Source organism: Monodelphis domestica, chromosome 8 (assembly GCF_027887165.1).
Source record: "Monodelphis domestica isolate mMonDom1 chromosome 8, mMonDom1.pri, whole genome shotgun sequence".
Lineage (NCBI taxonomy): Eukaryota > Metazoa > Chordata > Mammalia > Didelphimorphia > Didelphidae > Monodelphis > Monodelphis domestica.
Genome location: NC_077234.1, coordinates 60,335,576 through 60,363,496, shown reverse-complemented (window position 1 = coordinate 60,363,496; position 27,921 = coordinate 60,335,576). Strand labels below are relative to the sequence as shown.

The 27,921-nt window shown below is 37.7% G+C and overlaps 1 protein-coding gene and 1 long non-coding RNA gene across 2 annotated transcripts in view; one reads left to right on the top strand and one right to left on the bottom strand.

The window, feature by feature from the left end:
- Positions 1-27,850, bottom strand: LOC103103132 (uncharacterized). The gene is made up of 5 exons (XR_001624432.2): positions 26,436-27,850; positions 25,335-25,459; positions 20,875-20,955; positions 5,556-5,625; positions 1-1,177 (listed from the first exon to the last, which is right to left on the bottom strand). It is a non-coding gene; the product is annotated as an uncharacterized LOC103103132 (long non-coding RNA).
- DAW1 (dynein assembly factor with WD repeats 1) overlaps positions 26,767-27,921 on the top strand; it is a 55,256-nt gene continuing 54,101 nt past the window's right edge. Inside the window, exon 1 of the mRNA XM_007502149.3 lies at positions 26,767-26,915. Within this exon, the coding sequence (XP_007502211.1) occupies positions 26,834-26,915 (82 nt within the window). The 5' untranslated portion in view covers positions 26,767-26,833. The remainder of the gene's footprint in view (positions 26,916-27,921) is intronic.

Here is a 27,921-nt window from a genome sequence, read left to right as displayed (position 1 = left end):
TCCTCTTTTTTTTCTCTCTCTCTCATCTTCAAAGTCTTCTTATCCACTGGCTTCTTCTCTGGTCTCTCCAGAAAATATCTACGTCTTCTTAGTTCTAAAAATCTTTCACTTCATTCTGCATTCTTTCAAGCTGTTGCTTTATAGTTTGTCTCCTTTATATCATCAGATTTCTAGAAAGAGTTGTTTATTATGCTCACTGCTTCCATTTCTTCACCTCCCATTAACTTCTCAATGTTTTGAAAAATGGCTTCCATCCCATCTACTGCTTTTTCCAAGATTACCAAAAATTCTTTTAACTACCCAATCTAACAGTATTTTCTCAATTAATGTTTCATCTTTGGGCTTTTAACATTGTCGATCACTATCTTCTTGTGGATACTCTCTTCTTATTTGAATTATTGCCCTTGATATTTCTTTGATTTCTTCATACTTTTCTGCCTTTTCTTTTTCAGTTTATTTTCTGGATCCTTCTCTTTCTTCTGCTAAGTAACTATGTCCTGGGTTCTCTCCCCTTCTCTATCCCTCTGTTTGACTCCCATGGATTCAAATATAGTTTGTCTGCACACGACTCCCAAATCTATAGCTATATTCTGCCCTAAAACTCTTTTCTGAATTCCAATCCAATGTTACCAACTACCTTCTCCATTCAGCTACTGAATGTCCCACAGACATCTGAAAAACAAACCTCCTAAAATGGGGCCAATTTCATCTAAAACCTTTATCTCTTCCAAACTTCTCTCTTCCTTTTGATGATACACTGTCCTTCTAATTCCCCAGGCATACCATCCTGATGCTCTCCTTGTCTCTTTGCTATACTTCAACCTTCTATCCATTCAATTGTCAGATTTTTTTGGTTCTACCTTTACAACATTGCATATAATATGTATGTATATACACACACATTCACACACTCACATGTTTGCACTTATGCCTATATTCATGTGTATATACACATACACATAAACCTTTCTCTCCATTCACATAACCTTTACTGAAGTTCAGACCTTCATTGTCTCTCATCTGGGCTATTGCAACAGCCTCCAATTTATATTCCCAGCCTCCAGTCACTTCCCTTCTGAATCCATGCTCCACACAGTTGCCAAGTTGATAGTTCTAAAATCCACATCTGATCATGCTATTGCCCCACTCAAAAGTCTTCAATATCTCCCTATGACCCCTAGGATAAAAGAAAAAAATTCTCAGTATGACATTGAAAGACTTTCACAAACAGGTTTCCACTTCCCTTTGCAGTCTATTTCATATCATTCTCCTCTCTACATTGTCCATTCCAGTCAAGCTAGCCTGTTAATTCTGCCCTTACATGACCTTCCATCTCTTGCCTTTACACCTTTACCTGAGTGCTCCTTCATGTATGGAGTGCATTGCTCTTCACCTTCATTGTCCAAAATACCTAGCTTCCTTCAGAGCACTATTTAGATGCCAATTCCTACATCAGTGCCTTTTCTGACCCTTCACATTATTAGCTCTCTCTCTCTCTCTCTCTCTCTCTCTCTCTCTCTCTCTCTCTCTCTCTCTCTCTCTCTCCCCCCCCCCCCGTCTATCTCTCTCTCTCTCTCTCTCTCCCTCTGCCTCTAAAAATATTTTGCATTATTTTATATATATTTTGTATTATTTTGTGTACATGTATCTCCACTTCCAACCTGATTAGAATGTAAGCTCCTTGAGGATTCTTTCATTTTATCCATAGTGATTTGTACACACAGGGTACTAAATCATTATTGAATTGAATTGAATTGAATGATTACTTTTTAACAATGAACTTAATAGAAATGGACAAGCATGAATATTTTAATTAGACCATTTCAAGGCCCTTTCATCATATTGGTTACCCTCATCTGCACACTTCCTGTATTTTCAGTGTCCTTCATAAACCATGACCATCAGAACTGAACATAATGCTGAAGAGGAGGTCTGAAGAGTCAGGGGGTACAGCAGTACTATGGTCTCCACATCTCAAACTTTGCCTCTCTTCATGGAGCTCAAGATCACATTATTATTTTTGGCATTTTTTCCACACTATTCAATCACATGGAGTTTATAGTCAACTAAAATCCCAAACCCTTTTTGAATTTATTACTCTTCCTATCTTCTTCTCAGATCTTTGATTTTTTGAACCTAAGCCTTGGACTTTGTGTTTATCCTCACTGTTTTGTCTGATTAGATTTAGTCCAAAATTTTAGCTTGTAAAAATCCTTTTAGATCCTTCATTCAGTGAACCTTTCTTTCCTAGCTTTGTATTATAATTTTGAGAAGCATGCCATTTGTACCTTTATATAAATTATTCATAAGTGTTTGATCATAATGAAGTTTAATAAAATAGGTCCACAAATTATAATCTATCTGTATGCCATAGTAAGTGCAAGTTTTATTTCCCAAAAAACAGTTCTGTGATAATATCTGCAATTAGGCAAAGCTTCTGAGAAATAACAACAGAAAATTCTAGAAAATTAGTAGGAGTCAACATGAAAGATTTTTTAAAACAAGAAAATAAATACTAAGACTTAAATGACATATTCTGAAAGGCCAAATATTACTTTTTCTAAAAATCCAAGGGGAAAAGGACAGAAAAGAGGAAAACAAACTGGAAGACACCCTATTTTCATTATTCCAAGATAATCAGCAAAGAAAAAATCAAACAGGGAAGGAAGAAATGCAAAACCTTGTAAAGATTGGGAGGAAGATAGGGAAAACCAAGTCAAGGAATATCATGCTCATCATATTCTCCCCTCTTCTTCTCCCCTCCCCCCAATGACATACCCATAACTGTACTGTCTGGAAAGACAGGTTCCAATCACGCAAAAATATGAGATAGGAAGTAATCTGATGAAAATCTTCCTCTGCTTTAGGCTAATTTGGCCCTTTGATGATTTAACTCTGTCTACCACATATTGACCTAGTTGAAAACTGGGTCATACGTAGTTGTGTTTTTTTTTTCAAAGGAAGCCTAAAACCACCCTTTCTTCAAGTAAAATAAATTTCAGGCTCTTCTTTATAATATTCAGTTTCTCTTCCACCCCCTCAAAGATAATTATAGAATTTTCTTCATTCAACCAAAGGGTAAAATTTTGTATTAGGAGAAAGCTAAAAAAAGAATTCAGAAGACTAACAAATATTTATAATGTCCTACCATATGGGAAGTACTGAATTTTCATTTTAACTCTACAAACCTTGACTTCTTGTTTAAAATTAGAAAGTAATGGATTTAGAGCCAGAAAAGTCATGGAGGCCATCTAATCAACCCCCTTGTCTTACAGAAGAAGAAACTGAGACCAAGAGACATCATTTAACTTGCCCAAGGTCATATAGCACTAATGGTAGAACCAAGGATGCTAACCTGCAAATATTAAATGGATAGACCTTAGCAACAGGTTTGGGTATAAGGATGAGAGATAGTGCAGAGTCAAGGATGACAACTAAGTTTCAAGCCTGGGGGGCCTAAGAGGGTGGTGATTTCCTCAATGGTAATAAGGAAGTTTGGAAGTAGGGAGGGTTTAGGAGGAAAGATAGAGAGTACAGTTTTTGACCTATTTAGTTTAAGATATCTGCTGCTTCCAGTTCAAGAAATCTGAAAGATAGCTAGTGATATGAATCTGGAAGTTAGCAGGGGAATTAGGACTCCATAGCAAATTTGAGAATCATCCAGTTAGAGATGATAATTAAATCCATGGGAGCTTATAAAATCACTAAAATAAGTAGTATAGAGGGATAAGATTCCTCTGTACACCCACAGTTACATGGATATGATCTGGATGAAGATTCAGTAGAAAGAGACTGAAAAGGAATTAAAAAACAGCTGTTAGAAAGGAGAACTAGGAAAGATTGATGTCCTGAAAACTTATAGAAAAAAAAGAGTATTAAGGAGAAGAGGGTTGTCTATGGTGCCAAATGCCATGGAGAGGTCAAGTGGGATGAAGATTAAGGAAAGATTATTGGATCTGGCATTTTTTAGATTATTGTTCATCCTGGGAAAAATATTTTTTTGTTGAATGAGGAAATCAAAAGTCAGATTGTGGGGAGTTAAGAAGAGAACAAGAGAGAAAGCAAAGACAAAATTCTGAGTGAGTTTAGCTGAAAAAGAAGAGCAGGGCAGCTGTGTGGAACACTTATCTGATTCTCTAATTTCACAGTTCCTCAAATTTTGTTCTGATGACCTTCATTTCCACTTAATTCCACTCACTAAGTAGAATAAGCAGATCTTCGACTTTGCTGCTCATTCCCCCTCCCTCCTATATCTACTCCAAGTCCATAGCTTGGTTTCCTAAACACACCCTCCTTAGCTTTTCCTTTCTCCACTTCCTTCACAAAGACTGAGGCATCTCTTTGACTTTTATTCACTTGACCTACCTCTAGTCTCAAAGTCCATCTGCTCCCTTATGGCTTCTTCACCTAGGTACTTGAACTTCATAATCCAGAGAGGGCTGCTTTGTGTTGCTACTAGAACAGTATTCCAGGTAATAACTTCCTTTCTAGCACCCTGATTTTCCAGCCGTATCCCCAATGATACCATTTCATAAAAGTTCTGCTCCAAACAAAATGGATTATTGGATATTTCTTAAATAGATCTTACACAGATGAGAATTTGAACATGCCAGGCTGCATTTCCCTCCATCTCTGCTTGGTATAAATCAATGGCCAGTGATATTTATGAGTACAACTCCCTATAAAGACATCCCCTTTTCCCTAATGGACTTATAGTTCAAAGCAAAGACAGCAAATTCAAGACTAATATGTCAAATTCCCGTCAAACAATAGGAAATATCATAGTATAATTACTTAACACAGTATGACCCAATGAAGCTAAATTTGAGTTGGAACATTTGGAATTGTCTATATTAATATATCATGTTAGAGAAAGCTCCTAAACTGTCTTTCTGCCACCATCACCATCACTTAGCAGAGGCTGATCTGTAGGGATAGTTACGTATCACCAATGCTTACTATATTTGAATGGGAAATATGGACATGTGAACTTAAACAATATTTAGGCTGAAAAGGAAAGCAACATCATATCTTTAATATTTCTCTGCATCATTCATTTCTCTTGAATTCTTGCCTTCTTGTCTTAGTATCCCTTATAAGACAAAAGAACACTATGGGCTAGGCAATTGCCATTAAGTGACCTGCCTGCCCAGGGTAAGGAAATGTTCACCTAGCTGCCCTTTGTCTATCATTTTTGACAATTACAACATAGTAAGCTGAATCACCAAAAATGATTTTTATAAATATTTCTGCACATTATTTTTATTGCATATTTAAAATTCATTCATGCATTGTTATAAAAGTTATACTAAATGTTTGATTTTATTTGAACCAAATGTGAGCTGAGAAAATTGTTCACAAAGATTGCTTCATGAAAACAGAAGTAAAACCATTTTTTACATAAAAAGAGAGACATCTATTAAATAAATTAACTAAAAATTTAAAAAAATAGATAGTCAACCCATACACACTTCTAAGGATGGTCCTCAGAGGTGATATTTCTCAGTCCTCAGATGAAGGAGACCACAGAGTATACTGAATTTAAAAGGAGTTACCTTGAGAGACACTTCAGAACCTACAGAGATTTTCTCTCCTTCATCTCCTCTCCTGTCCCTTTTAGGGCTCCTATATTCGGCATAAGAGGAAAATAAGGTTTAGAAAAGAGAACTAGAATTTTTTTTCTCCCTCATTACTTAGTATTTGGAAATTATCTTTTCCCCTTCTCCCACATCTCCCTCTTTCGTAATCTTTTCTATTTTCCTTTCTTGTCTCCCATTTCTTATCTCTCCTCTCCTCCTTTTCTTACCTCCTTTCTGTATCCATTCTTCTTCCCCTCTAATAATTATCCCTCCACTTCCTCAGTACATAATAAGAATTCTAATTAATTCAATAAACATTTATACATTGTATTTTAAAATGTGTAACATGGACTAGAATTGGGAGAATCTGGATTTGGAGATAACAATTAGAAAGTTATTTGAGAGGTCTAAATGAGAGATGAGAAAGCACTGAACCAACAGAGTGGTGGCAGCAGAAGAAGAAAGAATGGAATGGATCAGAGGGACTCAGTGAAGAATCAAAAGAACTTGTCAAGAACTTCGATTTAGGAGACAAAGATGAAGTGGGGATGAGACAACTCTTCTCTGGGTCAACATTATCCCCTCTCCTCCCAGCTTCCCTGGAGAGATTATAGATTATCTTCTCTTTCTAGTCTCAAATCTTATGTTCTCTACTTTGTATATATTTTGTAAGTATATATTTACATCTTTTTACATGTTGTTCCCTTCTCCTCCATTAGAATGTAAGCTCCTTGAGGGTAGGGAATATTTTTGCCTTTCTTTATATTCCCAATACTAAGCTCAGTGTCAGGTACTTATTGTATTAAATTAAAATTTGCTAATTGATTGATGTCTACCTCTTTTCCCCAGTCTCCTGGTTCCTTCTCCTGACACAAGAATATTTTCAGTTTTCTTCTCTCCACAAATGAACAACCCAAAAATTCTTCCCTTGACTCTGCTCTCTCTGATGCTATTAACCTATATTTCTCCATTATGGCTTTTAACATTTTGGACCACCAGTCCCCATAAACACTTTCTCAGAATGTTTTTAAATAGATGTAATAAAATATACTATATTACAAAGAAAACCAATAATTTGAAATAAAGATGTAGTTTCTTTTTCTATCCAAGTTTGGGGACCCCCTAAAATCTATCCATGGAAACCTTAAGGGTCTGTGGATCCCAGGTTAAGAACCTTTCCAAGCATTAAAAGCACAAAATGGAGACAGATTTGGGAAGGGAACAAGAAGTACAGCTGCTATTTCTTTGGAAGGGAGCTTCCAAAATCTTCCCAAATGGCTTAATTTTGTATCAGTGGCTAAAATTTTTCCAATTACACATCCATTTGAGCTAACCCTCAAATCTAAATCTAAAATTTGGAAATTCAAAAGGGATATGAGTCATTCACATACTAGTGTGAATTATATTCCAGAGATTGTTTTCCTTCTACTTCTTTTCTGAAATAAGCTGTAGTATGGGAATAGGAATTTTACTTAAAAGCAGTCATGGAATACATTGGCAAGTTTCCAGAAACTCTTTGTAGTGCTGTAGTGTGGGTACTTCAACCATCTAATGTGGAAATCTGAGGAAAGGAGGGCTGGGATATAGGTAAGGGCTACAAGGAGAACTGGGGAAGTCAGTCAATTAATTAACTGCCTACCATGTACCAGGCACCATGCTAAGCTCTGGGGATATAAAGAAAGGCAAAAGATTGTCTTTGCTCCCAAGGAGCTCAGAGTTTAATGTTTTATAACATGCAAAGAATTATGTATAAACCAAATCCATGAAGGATAAGTTGGAATTAGTCTCTAGAAGGAAGGAAGACAAAAGGACTGGAAAAAAGACCCTGCCAAAAGTAGGATTTTAACTGGAACTTGAGGAAAGTCAGGGAAGCTAGGAGGTGACTATGAGTGAGAACAGCAGACCTGGGGGAAAGCCTTGAATACCTGACTTCTTGCAACATTTTCTCCTTAGCTTAGAAGCTTTTGAATTTGGGAATTCCATTCCTGGGGGTTGTCTTTTGAGGATTTAATGTAGAGGGTGATCTATGGTCTCTTTCAATGTCTATTTTGCCCCCTTATTTAAGAATATCAGGGAAGTTTTCTTGGATAATTTCTTGTAATATGATGTCAAAGTTTCTGGGTTTTTTTTCCTAGGTTTTCAGATAGACCTGATTCTCAAATTGTCTCTCCTGGACCTGTTTTCCAGGTCTGACATCTTCTCAGTGATATTTCATGTTTTCTTCTATTTTGTCACTGCCTTTGCTTTATTAATTCTTGCTGTCTTGAGATCATTAGCTTTTATCTGCCCAATTCTAGTCTTTAAAGACTGGTTTTCAGCTATCATCTTTTGATTTCCCTTTTTGATTTGTCATATCCTGCTTTTCATGGCTTCCAGGAGGTCAATTCCAGTCTCCAATTTGCTTATCATTTCATGTGATTTCTGGGCTTCTTTTTCCAAGTGAGAGATTGTGTCTTTTAAACTGTTATTTTCTGTTTGAACTATTTCCCACTTTTCTTGCCAAGTTTCTTCTATCTTTCTTACTTGGTTCTTGAACTCCAATTTGAGTTCCTGGAGAGCTTTCAAAGTTTGGATGTGTTTGCTTGTTTGTCACCCTCTGCTGTTTCCTCTGCAGTCTTCTGAGTTTCTTTTCCCATATAAGTTATCCAGGATCAGAGGCTTTTTCTTAATGTTTTTGGTAGTTTTAGATTGCAGTTCTTGTGTTGGAGGCCATTGCTGTGTTAATTTTTTCTTCCCTTCCCAGCCAGAAGTCTGAGTGGAAAGGCTAGGCAGCTCTCTGTGTATCGAGCTACAGAACAGTTTTTGCCTGGAGGCTATTTTTCAGTCTCTGTCATGTCTGCTGTGGGCAGCTCCTCTCTGCCCTATCTCTGAGTCCAAGCTACACATTCCTCAGCCTCCTAGGATCCCAAGTCTCTCTGCCCTCAGGGAGTAAATCTGTGGTGTCTTCAGCCAGCCTCCCCTCCCCCCCATCCCTCCAAACCTAGAGATTGCCCTGTGCTCACTCTAACTCTGGCCCCTTAGGTGGAGTAGGGGAGGGGTGATCAGCTCACACTTTGGTAGGTGTAATTCTACCCCCTTATAGTGTGGAAATGTCCAAACCCTGGGCTTTAAGGCTGTGCCCTATGGTAGAGTCCCTTCGCTCATCGTTTTTTTTTGTCCTTTTGAGGCACTTTATATCAGTTGGTTGTGAGGAGAAGACGACCCTTGCTTCTACTCTGTAACCATCTTAGCCTGGAAGTCTTGAATACCTGAAATGATCATCATAGATAATCTTTGTATTTTTGTTTCATTATGTTTATAAAACATCTCTCTTATCCATGGCTTAGACACCTGCTCCCAGATCCTGGAATTCAATTTAGACTATATTCTCTGGATCATCATTGCATTGTGGGCAGAAGAGTTTTGTTATGCTGGTTCAGGGACCTGAGTACCACCTGTGGTATAGTTTTTAAGTGGCTAAGTTTGTTCTGAGTTCAAAACAATTATTTTATCAATGACCTAGTAATATACAATCCAATGCACAGAGGGGAATCCTTGTATGATATTTTTCTCTTCCTCTCTATTACCATCTCTACTTTTTTCTCTATTCCTAACTGTTTCCTACCTCTGGCCTTTCATTTTTCATCATTTCATTTATTTATTCATTAAAAACATTTATTGAATTATCACTTAATTGTGTCTGCATGCCTGGAAAGCCCTCCTGTTTTCTTTTTAAAGCTCAATTCAAATATCTTGCCCTGAAAGGATGTTATCCTAAGCTCCTGACTCACCCAGTTATTGGTTCCTCTCCACCACTTTCTACTTAACCCCCACATCCAATGATATTGTATCCTCACTCAGTGGGAAGCTCTTGGGAGGCATGAACTCATTAATGTTTTCCTTTGGCCCCCCAGTGTCTATTAGAGTGTTTTTGATGTAGTAATGATTATTAAAAGATTTACTGAATCAAGATGAACATCTATCTCCCTTGTCCTCTTTGTGGCCCTCTTTTTTTCCTGTCCATTTGTTTTTTTACTATTAAAAGTCTACCTTTCCTAGTTTTTCTTAATTTTAGTGCTTTCTCTGTGAGATTACTTCTAATTTATCATATACATGTCACTGAAAAATAAATGTATATGATGAACTGTAAAAGATCTAGGAGAGATTATATATTATATGATACATAAAATACATTATCTATTATAGTAATCATAATATTTAATATATTTATACCATACAATTATATGATATAACCTATAATATATATATCTATGTGTTCATAGTTGATTCCATGTTGTCTCTCTCATTAGACTGTGAGATCCTTGAGAGCAGGGGTCATTTTTTTCCTTTCTTTGGGTCTCTGATGCTAAGCTTGGTTCCTGGTACATAGTAGGCAATTAAAAATGTTTTTTGACTGATCTACTTCCCATTCTGTTTTTCTGTTCCTCTCTTTCCCTTTTTGCCCCTTCCTTTCCCCAATCTCATGCTTCTGAAGTATCCATAATGTAGGACTGAATTGTATATTTAATTATCTAGTACATTGATCCAACTCCTTATTCTTCATTAAAAAAGAGAAATAAGTGTTTCTCTTTTTAAAAAACTCCCTGATTTTTATATTCATCATGAATTTTACATTTAAAAAGTCCCAATCCAAGTGCATGAAGATGAGCTTTCTCTGCTTGCCATAGTAATGAAAATGAATGTGTCACACATGCTAGAAATTATAGCAGACATTATACATGAAATGACTAACGTTATTGGATCAGATTGGGCTTTACAAACTTCCTCTTGTTTCTGAGTTATTGGATGCCCATATTTCCAGAATGATAGTGACCCATACATGGTAATTACAGATCAATCAACTGTAACAGTCTGTATTGTGGAAATGTTTAAATTGTGGGAGTTTCCACTGTGAATAAAAATAGCTTTGATTTATCTTCTGTATGGTTTCTGGCAGTGAATGTCAGGGGTAAATTTCTCTGCTAAAGGTTTCCAATAATTCTGTGTTGACAAAAAAAAATCACAGAATATGTAAAAGCATATTTTAATGGTGTCACTTGGAAAGTTTACTACATCAAAAAAGTCATTTTAGGATGACCAATATGCTGTTGAAAGTATACATTCCTCTTCAGTGTTGGAGGAGATAGAGGAGGAGTCTGAGAATGCATCGGAAAGGAGTTCTAGGGCCCATGAGCCCTCAAAGTGTGAATGCCTTTCAATAGAACACAGCTGACTTCACGATACAGTCACATTGCCGTAAAGGACATTGGATCTCTTCTTCAGAGGATTGTATTTTTCAGTTCAATATTCAATAGGTCTGTGTTCTTACCCTCTCCATCCATCATGCAGATCACAGCTCTTCACCTAACATTTCTTATTCCATGAGACTATGTTCTCTTAAACCTTCATTTTCTTCAAGTCTTCTTTTACGTCTTTTTACATTTTGTGGGTATCAATGGGATATTCACACTATCCATCATTTAGCCCTTATCCCTGTTTCCTAAAATAACCCTCTTCCTACAGAAAAAGGGGGCTGGGACTCAGCTCCTACTATATTACCCCAACATTATTAATCCTTCTCATCAACAAAGAGGTTTCTCTTTATGCAGGATTCAGAACTAGAGGGATTATGAGAGACTATTTAGTCCAATTTCTTGATTGGTGAATAAGAGAACCAATGCCCAGACAGAGGAGATGGCTTGCCCAGAATTGGGTAGAGGGAAGTAATGCACTTAAAATAAAAAGATCTGAGTTTGAGTCTTGCCTCTTTCACTTAAAAAAATTTCCTCAACACTCCTCCCACCTCCCTATCTTGGAATCAACACTATGTATTGGTTCCATGGCAGAAGAATGATAAGGGCTAGGAAATGGAAGTCAAGTGATTTGCCCAGGGTCACACAGTTAGGAAGTGTCTGAGGCCAGATTTGAACCCAGGATCTCCTATCTCTAGGTCTGACCACTAGGAATCACCTAGCTGCCCCCTTGTCTTTTGCTCATTATTGTTGATTTCAGTCATGTCCAACTCTTGATCTTATTTGGGGTTTTCTTGGCCAAGATGCTGGAGTGGTTTCCCATTTCCTTTTTCAATTCATTTTACAGATGAGGTAACTGAAGCAAACAGGTTTAAATGGCCTGCCCAGGGTTACATACCTAATAAGTATCTAAGGCTAGATTTGAACTCATGTCTTCCTGACTACAAACCTGTCAGTCTATTCACTGTGCCACTTAGCTGCCCTACCTTTTTTATTTAAAAGCTGATGATTTTAGGCAAATCTGTTAACCTCAGTTTATTTCATCAGTAAATAGCTATATTATTGGCAGTTTTGCCTTAATCCGTAGAAATACAAAATAGGTGACTAGCAGCAAGGAGGATCTACTGAATTTTGAGAATACAACTCAAATCTGGTCCTGAATAGCATCTCAATGTCTCCACAAATAAATGGTCAAGTCTTATTGAAAAGGAAAATTGGAATGACCAGTCCAATTTGGCTAGAAAATAGGCAGAACTGGCCCAGGAAAGCCAATTGTTACATTTCTAATGTGAGCATGTACACCTAGGAAACTGGAAAAGGCAAGTCACAGAGGACTAGCATTGAAACATTTAGCTGAACAGTGTAAGAAAAGAAACACTATTAAAATCAGTTACATCATTCTAAATTCCTCACCAACAAATGGAAAATAATTTCCCACACAGAGCGTTTTGTTAGGGGGGAAAGGGTACAACAGAGGATGGAGAATACACTATGGGAAGAGCTGCCTTGTGTGGCTACTGGAACAGCTTTCCAGGGAGTTTCTCCACTTTTCAAATGACATTTAACAAGGTTCTTCCTCTCCTATTGCCAACCACAGTTAACTATACTGCTGTAGCTCATCCTCTCTCCTTTGGCTGCCTTGCTTTTCCCTAAATATGTGCTCTTTTTTCTTAGATATCTTGGGCTACTTTGGGGGAGACTATTCATGTTGTTAATATTCATTTAGAATCACCTCTTTCCAAATCATCCCTTAAATGGTGCATGAACTGGTTATTTTTACATGCCTGGAAACTTTGCCTATGTCACATTAAACTGCGTTTCTTTGGCTGCAACAAATCCACAACCTCTCTTCTCTCTTTCTTCCTGTTGTTTTTTTTTCATTTGCTCCCTTCATCTATAGATCCCCAATCCTCACTGTCAGCTAGGTTAGTTTGAGTGTATTTTGACTTGTACTCTTCCCCTCAAATTACAGAAAAGAAGACTAACAGAGACAGAGACACAAAGAAAGAGACAGAAAGATATAGAAATAGAGAGATAGAAGGAGAGAAAAGAGGAGAGGGAGAGAAGAGAGAGACATAGAAAGAGAGAGAGAGAGAGAGAGAGAGAGAGAGAGAGAGAGAGAGAGAGAGAGAGAGAGAGAGAGAGAGAGAGAGAGAGAGAAATAGAGAGAGAAATAGAGAGAGAGAAACAGGCAGAGTCAGAGACAGACAAGCAGACGGTTAGACAAACAGAGATATACCCGGCCTGGGAGCATTGTAGAGAAAATTGAAATTAGAGTTCCCAGAGGAAAAGGGATTCGATTTGTTCTGTTTGAAGTTGGGTTAGCACCAGAGCTAAAACAAAGATGGTTTAAAGAGACTGACTTTTAATAAAACTTACCAACAAGCAGAGCTATTCAAAAGAGAAAGGGGCAATAAACTTATTTTCATCAATCTCTAAGCAGAGACTGGCTATTTCATAGGTTCACAAAGTTAAAGTTGGATGAGACCATAGAGTTCATTGAGTCCCATCTCTTCATTTACCAGATGTGGAAACTGAGACCCAGAGAAGTTAAGTAATATCAGTCTCAGATGAGTAGTAAATTCCTTGAAAATGTGTTAGAAAGGATTCTTGTTCATTTATGAGTTGGACTAGGTGGTCCCCAATGTCTCAACTTTTACAATAAATTTTATAATTCTCTAAGAACTTGAGAGGATATTTGAGGCTGGAGTTCAATATCTGATCATCATTCATGGACATGATAATGGAAACCATGGCAGTAGATGAGATCACCAGTGGATAAAGTTTAGGTAGGAGAATGGGCAAAGGACAAAGGTATGTGAAATGATCCTATTTAGGGCTGAGAAAGAATAAGCAATGGCATTCAACAGAGATGGAGCACTGAAAAAAGAAACATAAGCAGAAATTCAGAAACTATGGGAGGAACTGATTGAGAGTGAATGCAAATTAAAGCATATAATTTTTCATTTCATTTCCTCCATGAATTTTTCTCTAGTTGAAGTGATTTTTCTTCTTTCACAATATGGCAAACATGGAAATATGTAAAACCTAGGTCATATTACCTGCCTATTCAGGGAAAGGAAAGGTGTGGGAGAGAAGAAGAGAACATAGATCAAAAAATGTCAGAAAAATTATTAAAAATTGTAGAGTATGGGTGGAGCCAAAATGGCAGCATAGTAGCAGGGGAATCCTAAAGCTCCTTTGAGTATCCTTCCAAACCAATCTTTAAAAAGCATCTTCAAAGGACAGAAGTCAAAGCAAGATGAGCAAAGGGGCTCTCCCACTGGACACAGCCTGAAAGGTAAGTAGTGAGAGGAGATTTCCACTTTATAAGGGGGCAAAACTGCAGAAGGAAAAGCACAGGCCGACCATCCCCTGCCGCCACTGTGGAGAAAAGAGAAATTATATGCAAAGGACAGAAGCTGGAGATGGGTCAGCTGTCAGTCAAATGAAGATTCCATTTGGAATGTGACTGGGAAAAGCAGTTTGGAGCCAAGCAAATGGTGACTGTTTGGAAGGTCTTTGGCTGATGGTGGTGACTGAAGATGAAGGCTTTTTGGCTTTCTGGCTGGCCTGAAGGAGGAAGCTGGTTGTTTATCTCTGGGACTTAAGATAACCAAGTTGGAGGTGATCTGGCTGATCTGAAGGAAGAAGAAGACAGTAGTCCTCATATCTCTCTCTGACTGGCTCTGTTTCATGCTAGTGACTGAATTGCCATTTTTCTCAATATCCTCCAACCGAACACTCACTGTAGAGAATAGGGATATTCCACTCCTCTTACCTCCATCCTCCACCCTTGTACTATCTTCCCCAAATAAACCCCTTGTTTGACAAAGAATATTAAGAACTATTTCATTGAAACCTCACAGCTCACACTGAGTGACTTGAGTGAGACTGACTAAGGGGAGAGGGGAGGCTGAAAGGATTCTGAAGAGGGAGGTACAAAGGGAGGAAGTTAGGCAAAAAGAAGATAACTATCTGATCCATTAGTTATCTAGTATCCATCAAATATATACCCTCAAATATCACCTATTACACCACCTCCTACTCCAGATGCAGTCAGGACCTGGGCAACCTCCAATTCTAGGTGACAGGCTATACTAAAGAAAAAAACACCACAGACCTGCCCCTGGAGGCTCCAGACCCTGGCAGTGAGATCTGGAGCTTAATAGCTCCACTCACTCAGAGGTGGCAGTGAAGGTGGCAGTTCAGGGGCAGCAGCAGCAGGGCAGTGAAGAGAGCCTTAGGAAAAAACACTGCAAAGCTGGAACAGACCTATCCCTGGAAATCCTAGGCCCTGGAGGTGAGGGTCAGAGCTCTATAGTATTGGTCTCACACTGGGTCTCTGACAGGGAAATGAAGATAGCCCTAAGGCAAAGGCTTTTGAGCCAGAAGCTAAGATAGAAATTACCAGTAACTTGAAGAACTCCCAGTCCTTGAGTGGGAAAATGAGTAAACAGTAGCAAAAAAAAAAAGCTCTTGATCCTAGAAATTTTCTATAGAGGAAAAAAAAAGCAAAAACCAGAAGCATCAGAGAGTGAAAAACAAGAAAATACATACAAACTACTCTCTCCCCTCCCCAAAAGGAAACTGGTTGCAAGCTCTGGAGGAACTCAAAAAGGAGTTCAAGAATCAAGTAAGACAGATAGAAGAGAAATGAGAAGAAAAGCTGGGCAAAAAGAAAAATGAAAGTAATTAAAAAAGAAAACGACAGCTTAAAAGGCAAAATTGGCCAAATGGAAAGAGAAACAGAAACAAAATGAAGTAATAAGCATATTAAAAAACCAGAATTGATCTGCTGGAAGAATAGGCAAAGAGGACCAATGATGAAAAGAGTGCAAAGAAAAGCAGAATAGATCAAATTAAAAAGCAGGAATAAAAGATTATGAATGAAAATCAGTCTTTAAAGACTAGAATTGAGCAAGTAGAAACTAGTGATTCCATAAGACATCAAGAAATAATAAAAGAAAACCAAAATAATGAAAAAATAGAAGAAAAAATGAAATTTTTCATTAAAAAAATTGACCTGGAAAATAGATCCAGGAGAGACAATATGAAAATTATGGAACTACATGAAACCCATGATAAAAAAAATCCAGTCATATTAAAAGAAATTATCCAAGAAAACTACCTGAAGATTCTTGAACAATAAGGCAAAATAGACATTGAAAGAATCCACAGGTCATCCCCTGCATTAAATTCCCAAATGATAACTTGCAGCAATGTGATTGTTCTAAGCCAAGTTCTACAGCTTCCAGGCCAAGGAGAAAATACTACAAATGTCCAGAAAGAAACCATTCAGATATCATGGAGCTCCAGCCAGGATTACATAGGATCTGGTAGCTTCTACACTGAAGGACCTCAAGGCCGGAGAACTGGCTTTACAACCAAGAATCACCTATCCATTAAAACTGACTATATACTTTCAGAAGAAAGCATGGACATTTAATAAAGTAGAAGATTTCCAAGCATTCCTGAAGAAAAGATCAGCATTAAAAATTGTAGAAATATATAATCTGGAAGAAGAAGAGAAAGAAACCTGGGGGAGGGGGGGAAGTGGAGGGAAGAGTACCCAAAGGAAGAGATTAAATGATTCAAATGTTTTAAGTGATGTTAAAAAGAGGATTATATATGAGGAAAAAGTAGGTAGCCTTCTTATCTTTTTTTTTTGATTGAGTAGCTTTTTTATTTAATTAAGAAAAAATTGAGAAAAACACTATTGTAGGAAGAAATTAAAACATTGGATGTATACATGGAAGTGGAGATTTAACCATCAGAATTAATAAATAATTGACTCTTAGAATTGGAAAGAATCTTAGAGCTCATCTAGTACATCCTTACAAACTATGTTTGAATTTCCTCTCCATCATTCCTGACGGAAAAATTGAGGACATCTAATATGGAGAGAGCTAACTACTTTAACAAGAAGTCTGTTATTGTCAAACAGCTTTAATTATTAAGAATTTGCTTCTAAAGTGAAACCAATTCCATCTTCCCATAATTTTGGGGTAGCCTACTTAGATTGTGCCTTCAATGTGCACTCAATTCTGTCTTTCCACTTCTATCTATAAAAAATTCTAGTTTTCAAACAAAAAAAAAAGTTAAGATGTCTCAAGTTATAAAAGAGCCATTTTAAAAATAAATAAAAGAGACATCTTGGCACAGTGGATAGAAGACTGATTGTAGAATCCTGTGGAAGTTAGTTGTTTTCATGTGTCAGGTTTGCTCCATTCTTCCTGACATCACTTAGAACCTTCTTGGCAAAAATACTAGAAGTTTGCCATTTCCTTTACAGATCATTTTACAGATGAGAAAACTGAGGCAAACAGAGCTAAGTGAATTGCCCAGTATCACACAGCAAGTAAAATATATATGTCTGAGTTCAGATTTGAAGTTAGGTCTTCCTGATTCCAGTCCCAATGCTCTATCCACTGTGCCACCTAGTTTTCTAATCTTGAGCAAAGCCTGAGTTCAAATCCTACATTCAACACACACTCACTTTATGGCAACATGCAAATCCTTTAGCCTCTTAGGGCTTCAGGTAATTCTTTAATACTTTAATTTATAGAGTAGTAGCTATTCTACATCAGTGAAGGAATTTTTCATATTAGGATTTTCCACAGTGATGAAATCACAGACCCCTTCACTATTTGAATGATTCAATACAATTTAGAGCATGTTCATTTAAAATCCCCTGGACCTCAGAGTCATCTGCTTTAAAATGAGGAAGACTGGATGAAATGAACTCTAGAGTCTCTTCAGCTTCAAATCTCATAATCCTGGAATCCTGACAAGGAAATAAAACGAAGGCCAGGTTTCCCCCCACATTATTTTCTGTGTGTTTCTTTTCAGTTTAGCTGATAAGCTCAGATAACTTGTCAGAAAATGCCCCAGCTATCATCATATACACAAATATTGGAAAATTTTAGAGTGAACAATAGAGTTCTATGACTTATGTATAGTAAATTGGAAGTGAGGAACTTGTATTATGGCTAATGTTTGCTAACAAAGAAGGAACTACTGTCTTAAAGAGAAAGAACAGAAAAAATAAGGGCTTGATTCTAGAGACAATTTAAATTGGTTTTATATTATTTGATAAAATATAAGAAAGCAAACATACCATGGAAAATGTAAATGATAAATAAAAATGGAAATTTAGGAAATCATGAGGGAAATGAAGGATAAGTGCAAACACTGACCAGCATGTTTGGGTTTTCCATAGGCTAGATTGTTCAAAAATGAATTTTAATTCATCTGCACCTACTTTCAAAAGGGGATAAGGATTTGCTGGGTTTGGGTTTTTTTTTTATCTCAAACATACAAAACAATAAATAGGAATAGAGTATTTGCAAGCTAGGAATACTCAATAGAAAGGAATAGGGAAGGGATCAAAGAAAATCAATTTAACAAAGGAAATATCTCTTAAAAACAAACAAATGGAAAATCCTTTAGAGAAACAATTCTAGAATTTCTGAGTCTCCTATTTCCTATTTTGGAACCACTGAAGGATTATTATCTTCAAAGACAAACTGTAGGAAGCCACAAGGATGTTCTATTAGATCCATGGGGTTCTGAACTTGGACTTATACCACCTACGTACTGATCTGCATCTCTAGGGTGCTGGGAATCCCTTTCAGTAAATGTGTGCACTGCTGCCCCCTGCTGCCATTGAGTCATTTAGCAAATAATCCAATTTAGTCAAATATGCTTCAATACTCATTTGATACATTTAACTAGCATGTATCAAACACCTGCTATGTGTAAGTCACTATACTAAGGTTTAGGGATTCAAAGCAAGTGATGCATAGTCCTTGTCTTCAACTAAAACTTGAATTCAATTGATGAGATGATAATTAAGTGATGATGATGATAATAACTAATATTGAAATAGCGCTTTAAAGATTGTGAGACATTTTATGAATATTATCTCATTTTATCCTCAAAACAACCCTGAGAGGTAGGTACTATTACCAATTTTATTTTATAGATCTGGAAATAGGGAGAGAGAAACTAAGTGATTTATTCAGTTACCCAAATAAGCAAGTGTCTCTGAGGTCAGATTTGAACCTGGATCCTTTTGACTCTAGGTCCAACCTTCTATCCAGTGTGCTGCCTAGCTGCTCAAATACAAATGTGTAGACTAATGAATATAAAATTTACACATGGTAATACAAAGTGATTTCAAGAGAGAGAATGAGTGTTAAAAATTAAGGTGATCTGTCTAAAAGACCCAGCTAAGAGCCACTACCTGAATGATGCTTCAAAGTGCAGTGAGGGTTTTAGGATATAAGATGAGGAGGTAGCAAATTCCAGACATGCAAAGGGATAAATAGAAGGGAAGGAATGTCATTGTTAGGAACTAGTATCCAGTTTGATTGAAATGGTGGCTACATGAAGGGGTGTAATATGAAGTTGGATAGGGTCTTAAATGCTAGAATAAAATGACTTTTATTGAAAGAAGAGTATACTCTTTAGCAACTTAGGTATTTATGAATGGGTTAAAAAAATCTAATTACAAAGTTAGATGTCTGTGAGATAATAAGTTCTGAATGAGGTCATACAACTTTTGTTCCAGTGCTGATACTAATAGTAGCATGTTATTACTTTTTTTTTTAAGCCCTTCCCTTCTGTTTTAGTATTTGTTCTCAGAAAGAAGAGCAATAAGGGCTAGGGTCATGATGGTGAACCTATGACACATGTGTCAGCACTGAAACGAGTTGCAATTTTCAGGCTAGGAGCTATGTGCCCATAGCCGTGGCTGGTCCTGGCCTGGCCTGGGGGGGAGGGCTGCTCCATTTGCTGGTCATGGTGAGGGAGCAGGCAGATGGCTTGTGTGGGGCTCCTGCAGGGGTGGGGAGGGGAGGAGGAGTGCTCACAGAAGGAGCCTATGGGTAGGCAGGCTGGCTGGTGGCAGCCACTGCTCTCTCAGTGCCTAGGCCAGCCAGCTGGGGAGGGGTGGGGCCAGATCAAGGGAAGACTGGGCTGGGAACTGGCCCATGTGCAGCAGAGGAGTGCCTGGAACTGATTACCAGACACTTTTAGCACCCTAAAAAATATAGCAATGGCTTTACTCACAATTTTTCCCTCTATGTATTTTGTGAGACTTTATTCTCAGCTTTAAACAATATCAAAACCAACAAAATAAACAGATTAACAGATGAAGTTAGTAACACTTGCTTGGGCTTGAAATGTACAAAATACCAACCTTCAATTGAAGATTTAGTCAATGAAATTCAGCAACAAAAAAAGTCACTAATAGACAGGTTAGTTAAAGAATTTCCCCTTCCCCTCACTTATCTTAATTCATGGCACCCTACACAAGTTAAATAATATCAAGACCAACAAAAGAAACTGACTGACTGATGAACAACGTTTAAGTCACTAAGCAGGTAAGTTAAATAATTAGTTTTTGGTTTATTAAATAGTTATATATTAAAATCATACATTTTTGTTATTTAAACTATAAATATCACAAAATTACGTTTTTTTTTTCTCAAAGTGACACACCACCTGAGTTATACTCAGTTTTTTGACAAATTTTGACACACCAGCATCACTGGGCTAGTGAAATGGGATTAAGTGACTTGTCCAGGGTAATACAGTTGTCTAAGAACAGATTTAACCCTAAGTCCTCCCAACTCCAGGACTGGTACTCTATCCACTGTGCTACCTAGTTACCCCTGAAGCATGTTATTATTAAAAATATGTGTTGAATTTGGTTAACAGAATTTAAATAAAATTTGAAGGAAGTCATGGGTTCCATGAAACAAAAGAGAAATCATAGTTCTTATTGACTAGCTCAGTTAGAAACAAATTTCAATTAATTGAATACAAGCTATTGATTTGCTGATTATTACAAGCAACAAATTTTTCATCCCAGATACATTTTTTCCTGATGTGAAATATGTTCTTGAGGGCACTTTCCCTTTCTATTATTCACTATTCACTTATTTATTAGTTTATCTATTTTGCAAGCATTAATTGAATAGTTACTGTGTATATATTCTTGTATAGGCACTGTGGATGCCGATCAAAGAAGAAATGATCCTAGTAATTGAATTTACCCATCAGAGATCAGTAGACTCGAGTTCAGGGAATTTGAGTTTTACTTCTAGCTCTATGACCTTGGCAAAGTCACTCTTTACCTGTAAAATGAAAAAAAAAAAGTCACTCTTTACCTATTTGGGAATAAGTGTTTTGTGAATTTTAAAGCCCTACACAAATGTGTGTTATTTACTACTTATTGTAATGAAAGGTATACACATGATCCAGTGAGACAACAAAGCAATATGACAAAGGGGACAGGATGATGGAGGGAATAAAGTTTTATTTAACATCTATTATGTGTCCAGCAGTGTGCTAAACACTTTTTACAAACATCTCATTTGATCCTCACGACACCCCTTTGAAATAGGTATTATTATCCCCATTTTACAGTTGAGGAAAATGAGGTTAAGTGACTGGTCTAAGGTCATATAGCTAGTACTTATCTAAATCTGGATTTGAACTCATGTCTGTCTGACTATAGGGCCAGTGCTTTATTCTGAATCATTTAGCTTCCCCTAGCATCTCAAGGGCATCTCAACAAAGCATGAGAATCATAAATAACTGTTGAGAGGTAGAAGGGATAGACTGCATTCAGCAAAAAGCATGATAGTAAGGGAGAACATCTTGGAAAAGGTACAGTTTGAAATGACTTTTAAAAGTGATATATATTAGGACAGACAGAAAAAGGAAGCCTGAGGATTTATCATACATAGGCGTATACATGAGCAAAATCTTAAATAAATGAAAAAAAGGTATTGAAAGTGCCTGGCATGTAGTCGGTGCTTAATAAATGCTAGTTGATTTGACTTGTTCCCTGGAACTTTAAAAGAATACATCACTATTAATGGTCAAGAGTTTATTCTTTTAAGTACTAAATCTTTAAAAGATGGAGATATTTTGAATTTAAAACTTTCTAAAATGTATGACAGACTTGCCTGCTTCCAGCAGAATGGAAACCCCATGACCCAGAGGCTAGTTCATTTTTGTAGGTTCAGTACCTAACATAGTATCTGGCATATGATTATGTTGAAAGTGTATTGAACTGAATGGAACAGAATAGACCCAAAGTGCGTTTTAAATTTTCATTCTCCTTGACATCAGTTATTGACATCAGTACCTCTAAAGCTATTTTAAGGGAAACCTGTCTTGGTATTTAGAATTTCCAGATGCTGGGTTTTCTGGGCACCTTTTTTTGTCTATTTTTGTAGTTTTTCCTGTCTTTCCTTTTGCATTTACTATCAGCTGCTATGTCCCATTGCTGTCTGTATCCCTAACTATAAAAACCTCTATTTTCCCTTCTTGTTTTTGACTTTTAATTCATGGACTAGGAAGCCATATCATCAAGCTTGCATCAAATCCCATAACATTTTTTTTTTAAATGCCTATTAGGTGAAAAATATTGTGTGAGGTCCTGAGGAAAATGGAAAATAAATAATATTCCAATTTCTTTTTTTTAAACCCTTACTTTCTGTCTTAGAATTGATATTAAGTATTGGTTTCCAGGTATAAGATCAATAAGGTCTAGGCAATGGTGGTTAAGTGACTTGTCTAGGGTCACACAGCTAGGAAGTATCTATTGAGCCACATAGCTGCCCCTTAATGTCCCAATTTAAAAGAATTTATCTACACACACACACACACACACACACACACACACACACACACACACACACGGAATAGATTGTATATGAGGATCAGAGCAAAGTATATGAATGCACTTAAACATGGAATTCATGACATGTTGACTATTTATATATATATATATACATATATATATATATGAGTGTGTGTGGTGTGGGCAGGTATATCCTCATGACATGCATGGGTTTGCATGCTCTTATTTCTTGCTTTTCAGTTAAATTCCAGATAGATATTCCTATAATAACAAAGATCTTAAAGTTGTAGAGTGTCAAGTAACATTAGAAATCATCTTTATTGGATGTCTGATGATAGTTTCTGTCCAAATATTGCCACTAATCAGAGTTTGTTATTTTGTAAGGAATTCTGTGACAAGAAGAGAAGAACTGGTAACAATGGCACAAGTAAGGGACGACAGAAGGAACCATGTGTACCTCTGAATGAATGAGTGAATGAAAAATCAGAGCCTGGCATATGCCAAGCACTATGCTAGGCATTGGAACTACAAGTAGAAAAAAGAGACAGTTCCTCCTCTCAAAGAGCCCATAATCTAGTTAAGGGAGATAACACATAAAAGAAAGGTTATCTATACAGCAGATGGAAAGACCTGGAAGTGCTAAGGTGGCAGCAAAAAGGCTGATAGCAAGACCATACTATCTTTAGGTTGCATCAGTAGCTCAGATGACAATGCCCAAGAGTCTAAAAGGAATAGAGGCAGGATATATTATAAGGTCTAGTGATGCTCCATTTCACTGAAAGGAACAGAGTTGATGTGTCCCATCTCATCCAAAGTGTATAAGAAGGCAAATAACCCAGACGGCAATTAGGAAATGCAATGGATATGCTTAACTTAGAATCAGAAAGACTTGAGTTCAAATCTAGCCTGAGACACTAGTTATGTGATGCCAGGCAAGTCACTTAACCTCTGATTATCTCAATTTCCTCATTTGTAAAATGGAAATAACACCCGTCTCAAATGGTTCCAGTGAGGAGTGTGGGAAAACATTATTGTATTGTTTGAACCTGATCATATTTGGATTAGAAACCAGACCAGTTTATTGGAGACCAAATTTGCTTAATGTTTAACTCAGAACCCAAGATTATGCTGACCAGTAACCCAGTCAGATCTGAAGACTGAGGCAAAGAATGTGAGTTTTCTTCCATTATCTCAAGCAACATGCAAGTCTTATCTGGAAAATGTTTCCCCACTGGCCAATCAGCTCCTATTTCCTCATTTATTTTATAAAAACCTTTAGAAAGAATGGGCCACCACTTTTTCATCTTTTTCCTCTGCTTATTTTTCAATTATTTCTACTCTGGGCTTTGTTCTCAGCTAATAGGATTAAATGAAATAATAATTGTAAAGTGATTAGCTAGTAAGCAGTCGTGTTCCTGGTAGTACTAGTAGTGGTGCTAGTAGTAGTAGTGATAGTAGTAGTAGTTGTAGAGGTAGTAGTAGTAGTAGTAGTAATAGTGGTGGAAGTAGTAGTAGTGGTAGTAGTCAGTAATAATAGTGGAAGTAGTAGTGGTAGCAATAATGGTGGTGGTAGTAGTTATTATTATTGTTGTTGTTGTTATTATTATTATTATTAGTAGTAGTAGTAGTGTTATTAATCTGGGTGGCCAGAATGGGGAAGGGAGAGAAAGAGAAATTAAGGCAAGCCTTTATCTTGTTAAATGGATTCCCTGGGGTGAACTTTTGTAAGATAGATGAATCTCTAAAAATGAGTAGGAATCATTGGAGGGAGTTCCCAAACCTATGCACTCAAAGATCCATCTGAGTAAATATATACAGAAAACTTTTTCACAATGTACATGGAAATAGAACAATAACGTTAACAAATGATTAAAGATGCTTTTGCAACTCTTATCTGGAATCTCAATATCTCAGTGGGCAAGGAAATCAACATTCTAAGGTCATCTAGTGAATGAGTTGTAGAGTAGGTTGACAAGCCTTCCCACACTTCAAAATTTCTGCACCTCGTTCTTTGCTATTCTCAGCTCTTCCAATGAGTAGCAAGCAAAGAATGATGTGTGTCAAATTGCCTACACACTACTTACCTGGGACTTCATGAGAGATGAATTCTCATCTTGCTTTGTGGTTTATTTACTTAGTAAATGTTGCTGATTTCCTGGTTAGTAGTAATAAAAGGGATTTTCATTCCTAATTGACAGACATTCTTAATGAATGACTATTTATATGAAGAACAAAGTATCGAGTGTTTGATCAAGTTAAAGACAAAAGGGTAAGAAGCATTTGGAATTGAACCAGTGATGATTCAGTCTAGCATAGTTTAACCACAATTTAAACCAAGGCCACAAGGGAAAGTCTCCTAGATTGTAAACCATGCTTCTCCTGGTTCATGATGATATCTGCTCATAAAACTGTATATGCCGATTCCTTATTATTTGACAACTTGATTAGTAGCAAACACACACACACACACACAACATCTGCTTAAACTTTTTTTCAGGTGAGTTTCACCACTTCACATTCTACCATTCAAACCTTTTATCTAAATTCTATTAGAACCACAAAAAAGATCTCTGGAAGGGACTATTTTTGTTGTTCAGTCATTTTTTAATCTTGTCTCATTCTTTGTGACCTCATTCTGGGTTTTCTTAGCAAAGATACTAGAGTGATTTGCCATTTTCTTCTCCAGTTCATTCTACTAATGAAGAACTGAGGCAAACAGGATTAAGCAACTTGCCCAGAATGGCACACCTAGTAAGTATCTAAAGCTAGATTTGTGTCTTCCTGACTAGGCCTGGCATTTTTTCCTACTGCACCACACCTAGCTGCTTACAAAGGGACCAGAGTCCAATATTTTTATCTTACAGAGGAAGCTTCCTTTGGTAAATATCCTAGGATCCCCTTTTTATCCCCCTCTTCTCCAGGTAGTTTCCTCCCAAATTCTTGGCCAAAAGAATTGATTGTGAGTGAGCCAAAATGCAGTCTGTAATCTGTAAAAGGAATAGAAATGAATGGAATAATTAGAACTAATTTGACTAAAGTATTCTTTTCCTTTCCTTGGGGTGTATTTCTTATTATTCCATAAGTCTATACTTGGGCTTTTTTTTTTTCAAGGAAAGGGAAAGAGAAAGCTGAAGGCTGGAGTTACTCCCCAAAAAGGCAGTTCCTCCAGAATGAAAATTGAAAACTGACTTATTTGCTTTGGCCCCAGTTTTAAAATCTGTTAAAGGAAGGATGGTTGAAGTAAATTCTCTGACTTCTCTCTATATGTTCCGCTTCTTAAAATGCAGCACACCTCATAACTACCCAAATCAACTTGACTAATCTTCAGTGCAAAGCTCACCATCTGGGACTCCTAAAGATCCCCAAGTTTTGGGTCTATTCAATTCAATTAAGCAACCAAAACAGGCAGTAAATGGAGTAATTGCAGAGTTAAGACACTGAATCAAAAATTCAGTTTAAATTTTGCCTCTGACACTCTCTAGGCCTCATGGGGGTGAGGCACCACATTTTGTGCAAAATGAGATTGTCTAAATCTATGAATACCAAACAACAGTAACAGCAGCTAGCATTTATGTAGCTTTAAAACTTGCAATGTATTTTACATATATATATATTCGTGATACTTTAAAAGTATCTCAGAGACCTTTTTGAGCTTTAATAGCTTAAAAGATCACTCAGACTTTTGGGCCACCCTGTGTTATCTGCTAGATCCTTCCTACAACCCTGTGAAATAGGTCTTAATATGACCTCCATTATAAAAAGGAGGATATTGAGGTACAAAAAGTTTAAGTGATATACACAATGTCGCACAGCTATGGTAAGAATGAGCAGGATCGTCCAGGGTTAGTGCCAAGCAAACACTGCCAAATTTTGGCCTCAAGCTGAGCTAGTGTTAGGCATTTGGGGGGGAGGGGGAGGGAGAGGGAGGGAAATCCTCTAGGGATGGAGGCAAGGACTTTTCACCTGTAGAGACCCTCCAGAGCGTCCCGCAGCCACCTCTAGATGAGAGGTTCTTAACCCGGGATCCGAGAACTTGTTTTTTAAATATTTTGAAAACTGTATTTCATCATCGTTGGTTTCCAGGCATTTTATTTCGAGCATTTAAAAATAGAATCCTGAGAAGGAGTCAAGAGGTGGCTTTAGCGAGCTGTCACAAGGAGTTCAGTACCCAAAAAAGGTGTCGAACTTTCCTCTTAATTCTGTTCTGGGCGGACCCGAGAGGCCTCCGCTAGCTCCGGGGAGGGAATCCCACACCAGGTAAGTAGGATCTCCAGGCTCTTGCCACCCGCCAGGCAAAGGGCGCCCCTGTGAGCGCATGCGCAAGCGTTGACCAGCCGGGCAGCTTCTGTTAGGCGGTTGCCATGGCTATGAAGGCCTCTGGCCGGTGCTCGGTGAGCGAGAGAATGAAGCTTAAAAGGCTCCTGCTCCGATATTATCCTCCAGGTACCCCCGTCTTCAGTCTCTCCGCCCTAGCCGGGTCTCACCTGTCGGGGGAAAACCCCCCTGAGGGGCTCCGGCCCGGGTTAGGGGACAGGGCTGTGTCCCTGGTCGGGAGGGGAGGCTGTTTGGGGGTGGGCGGTAGGGAGCGAAGGTGAGGCAGCATTTGGGGAGTGGGCACAGAGGGGACCTGGGGAGCCTCTAAGCAGGTGGACACAAGGGCCACTTTTCCTCAGGCGAGGAAACTGAGAGTCAGAAAGATCAAGGGATTTAGGCTCATAGGTGTGAAGCTTGGAAATTATTGGGTTCAACCTCCTCTTTTTACCGATGGGGGAAATTGAGGATGAGAAATTAAGTGACATACCCAGTGGTTTCCTGTCTCAAGTGTCTCTTCTCTATTCCAATTCACTCTCCACTCAGGTGTCTAAACTCTTTACTAAAATCCAGGTATGATTATGTCAATCCCATACTCCCCACACCCTCAGTAATCTCCATGGTTCCGCATTACCTCCAGAATCAAATTCCCTTTACTTGTCCTTTTAAAGACCTTCACAACCTGGCCCGATTCCGTCTTTTCATTCATATACTTCTCTCTGCAAACTCCAGGATCTAAGCCTATCTATTTCTAGTTTCTTGAACACTATATACTCACTCCCCCGCCCCTTTTTAGCTTGTTATCCCCAGTGCCTGGAATGTTGTACTTCCTCATCTCTGCCTCTTGATTTCCTTCAAGATTCAGTTCAATCTCACGGTAAGGGGTAAATTCACACCATCCAGGCAGGAAGCCTTTGCCACCCCATTCTCCTCCTCTCCAAGAACTATTCCTCTGACGTTACCTTTGGTTTACACTAAATAAATATGTATATACATAGTTATTTATATGTTGTCTTCATCACTAGAGTATAAACTTTGAAGGCAGGTACCTTGTTTTTACTTTTCTTTGTATTAGCCTCCATTAGCATAGTGCCTGGCACACAGTAAACTCTTAAATAAAAGCTCATTGTCTGATTGA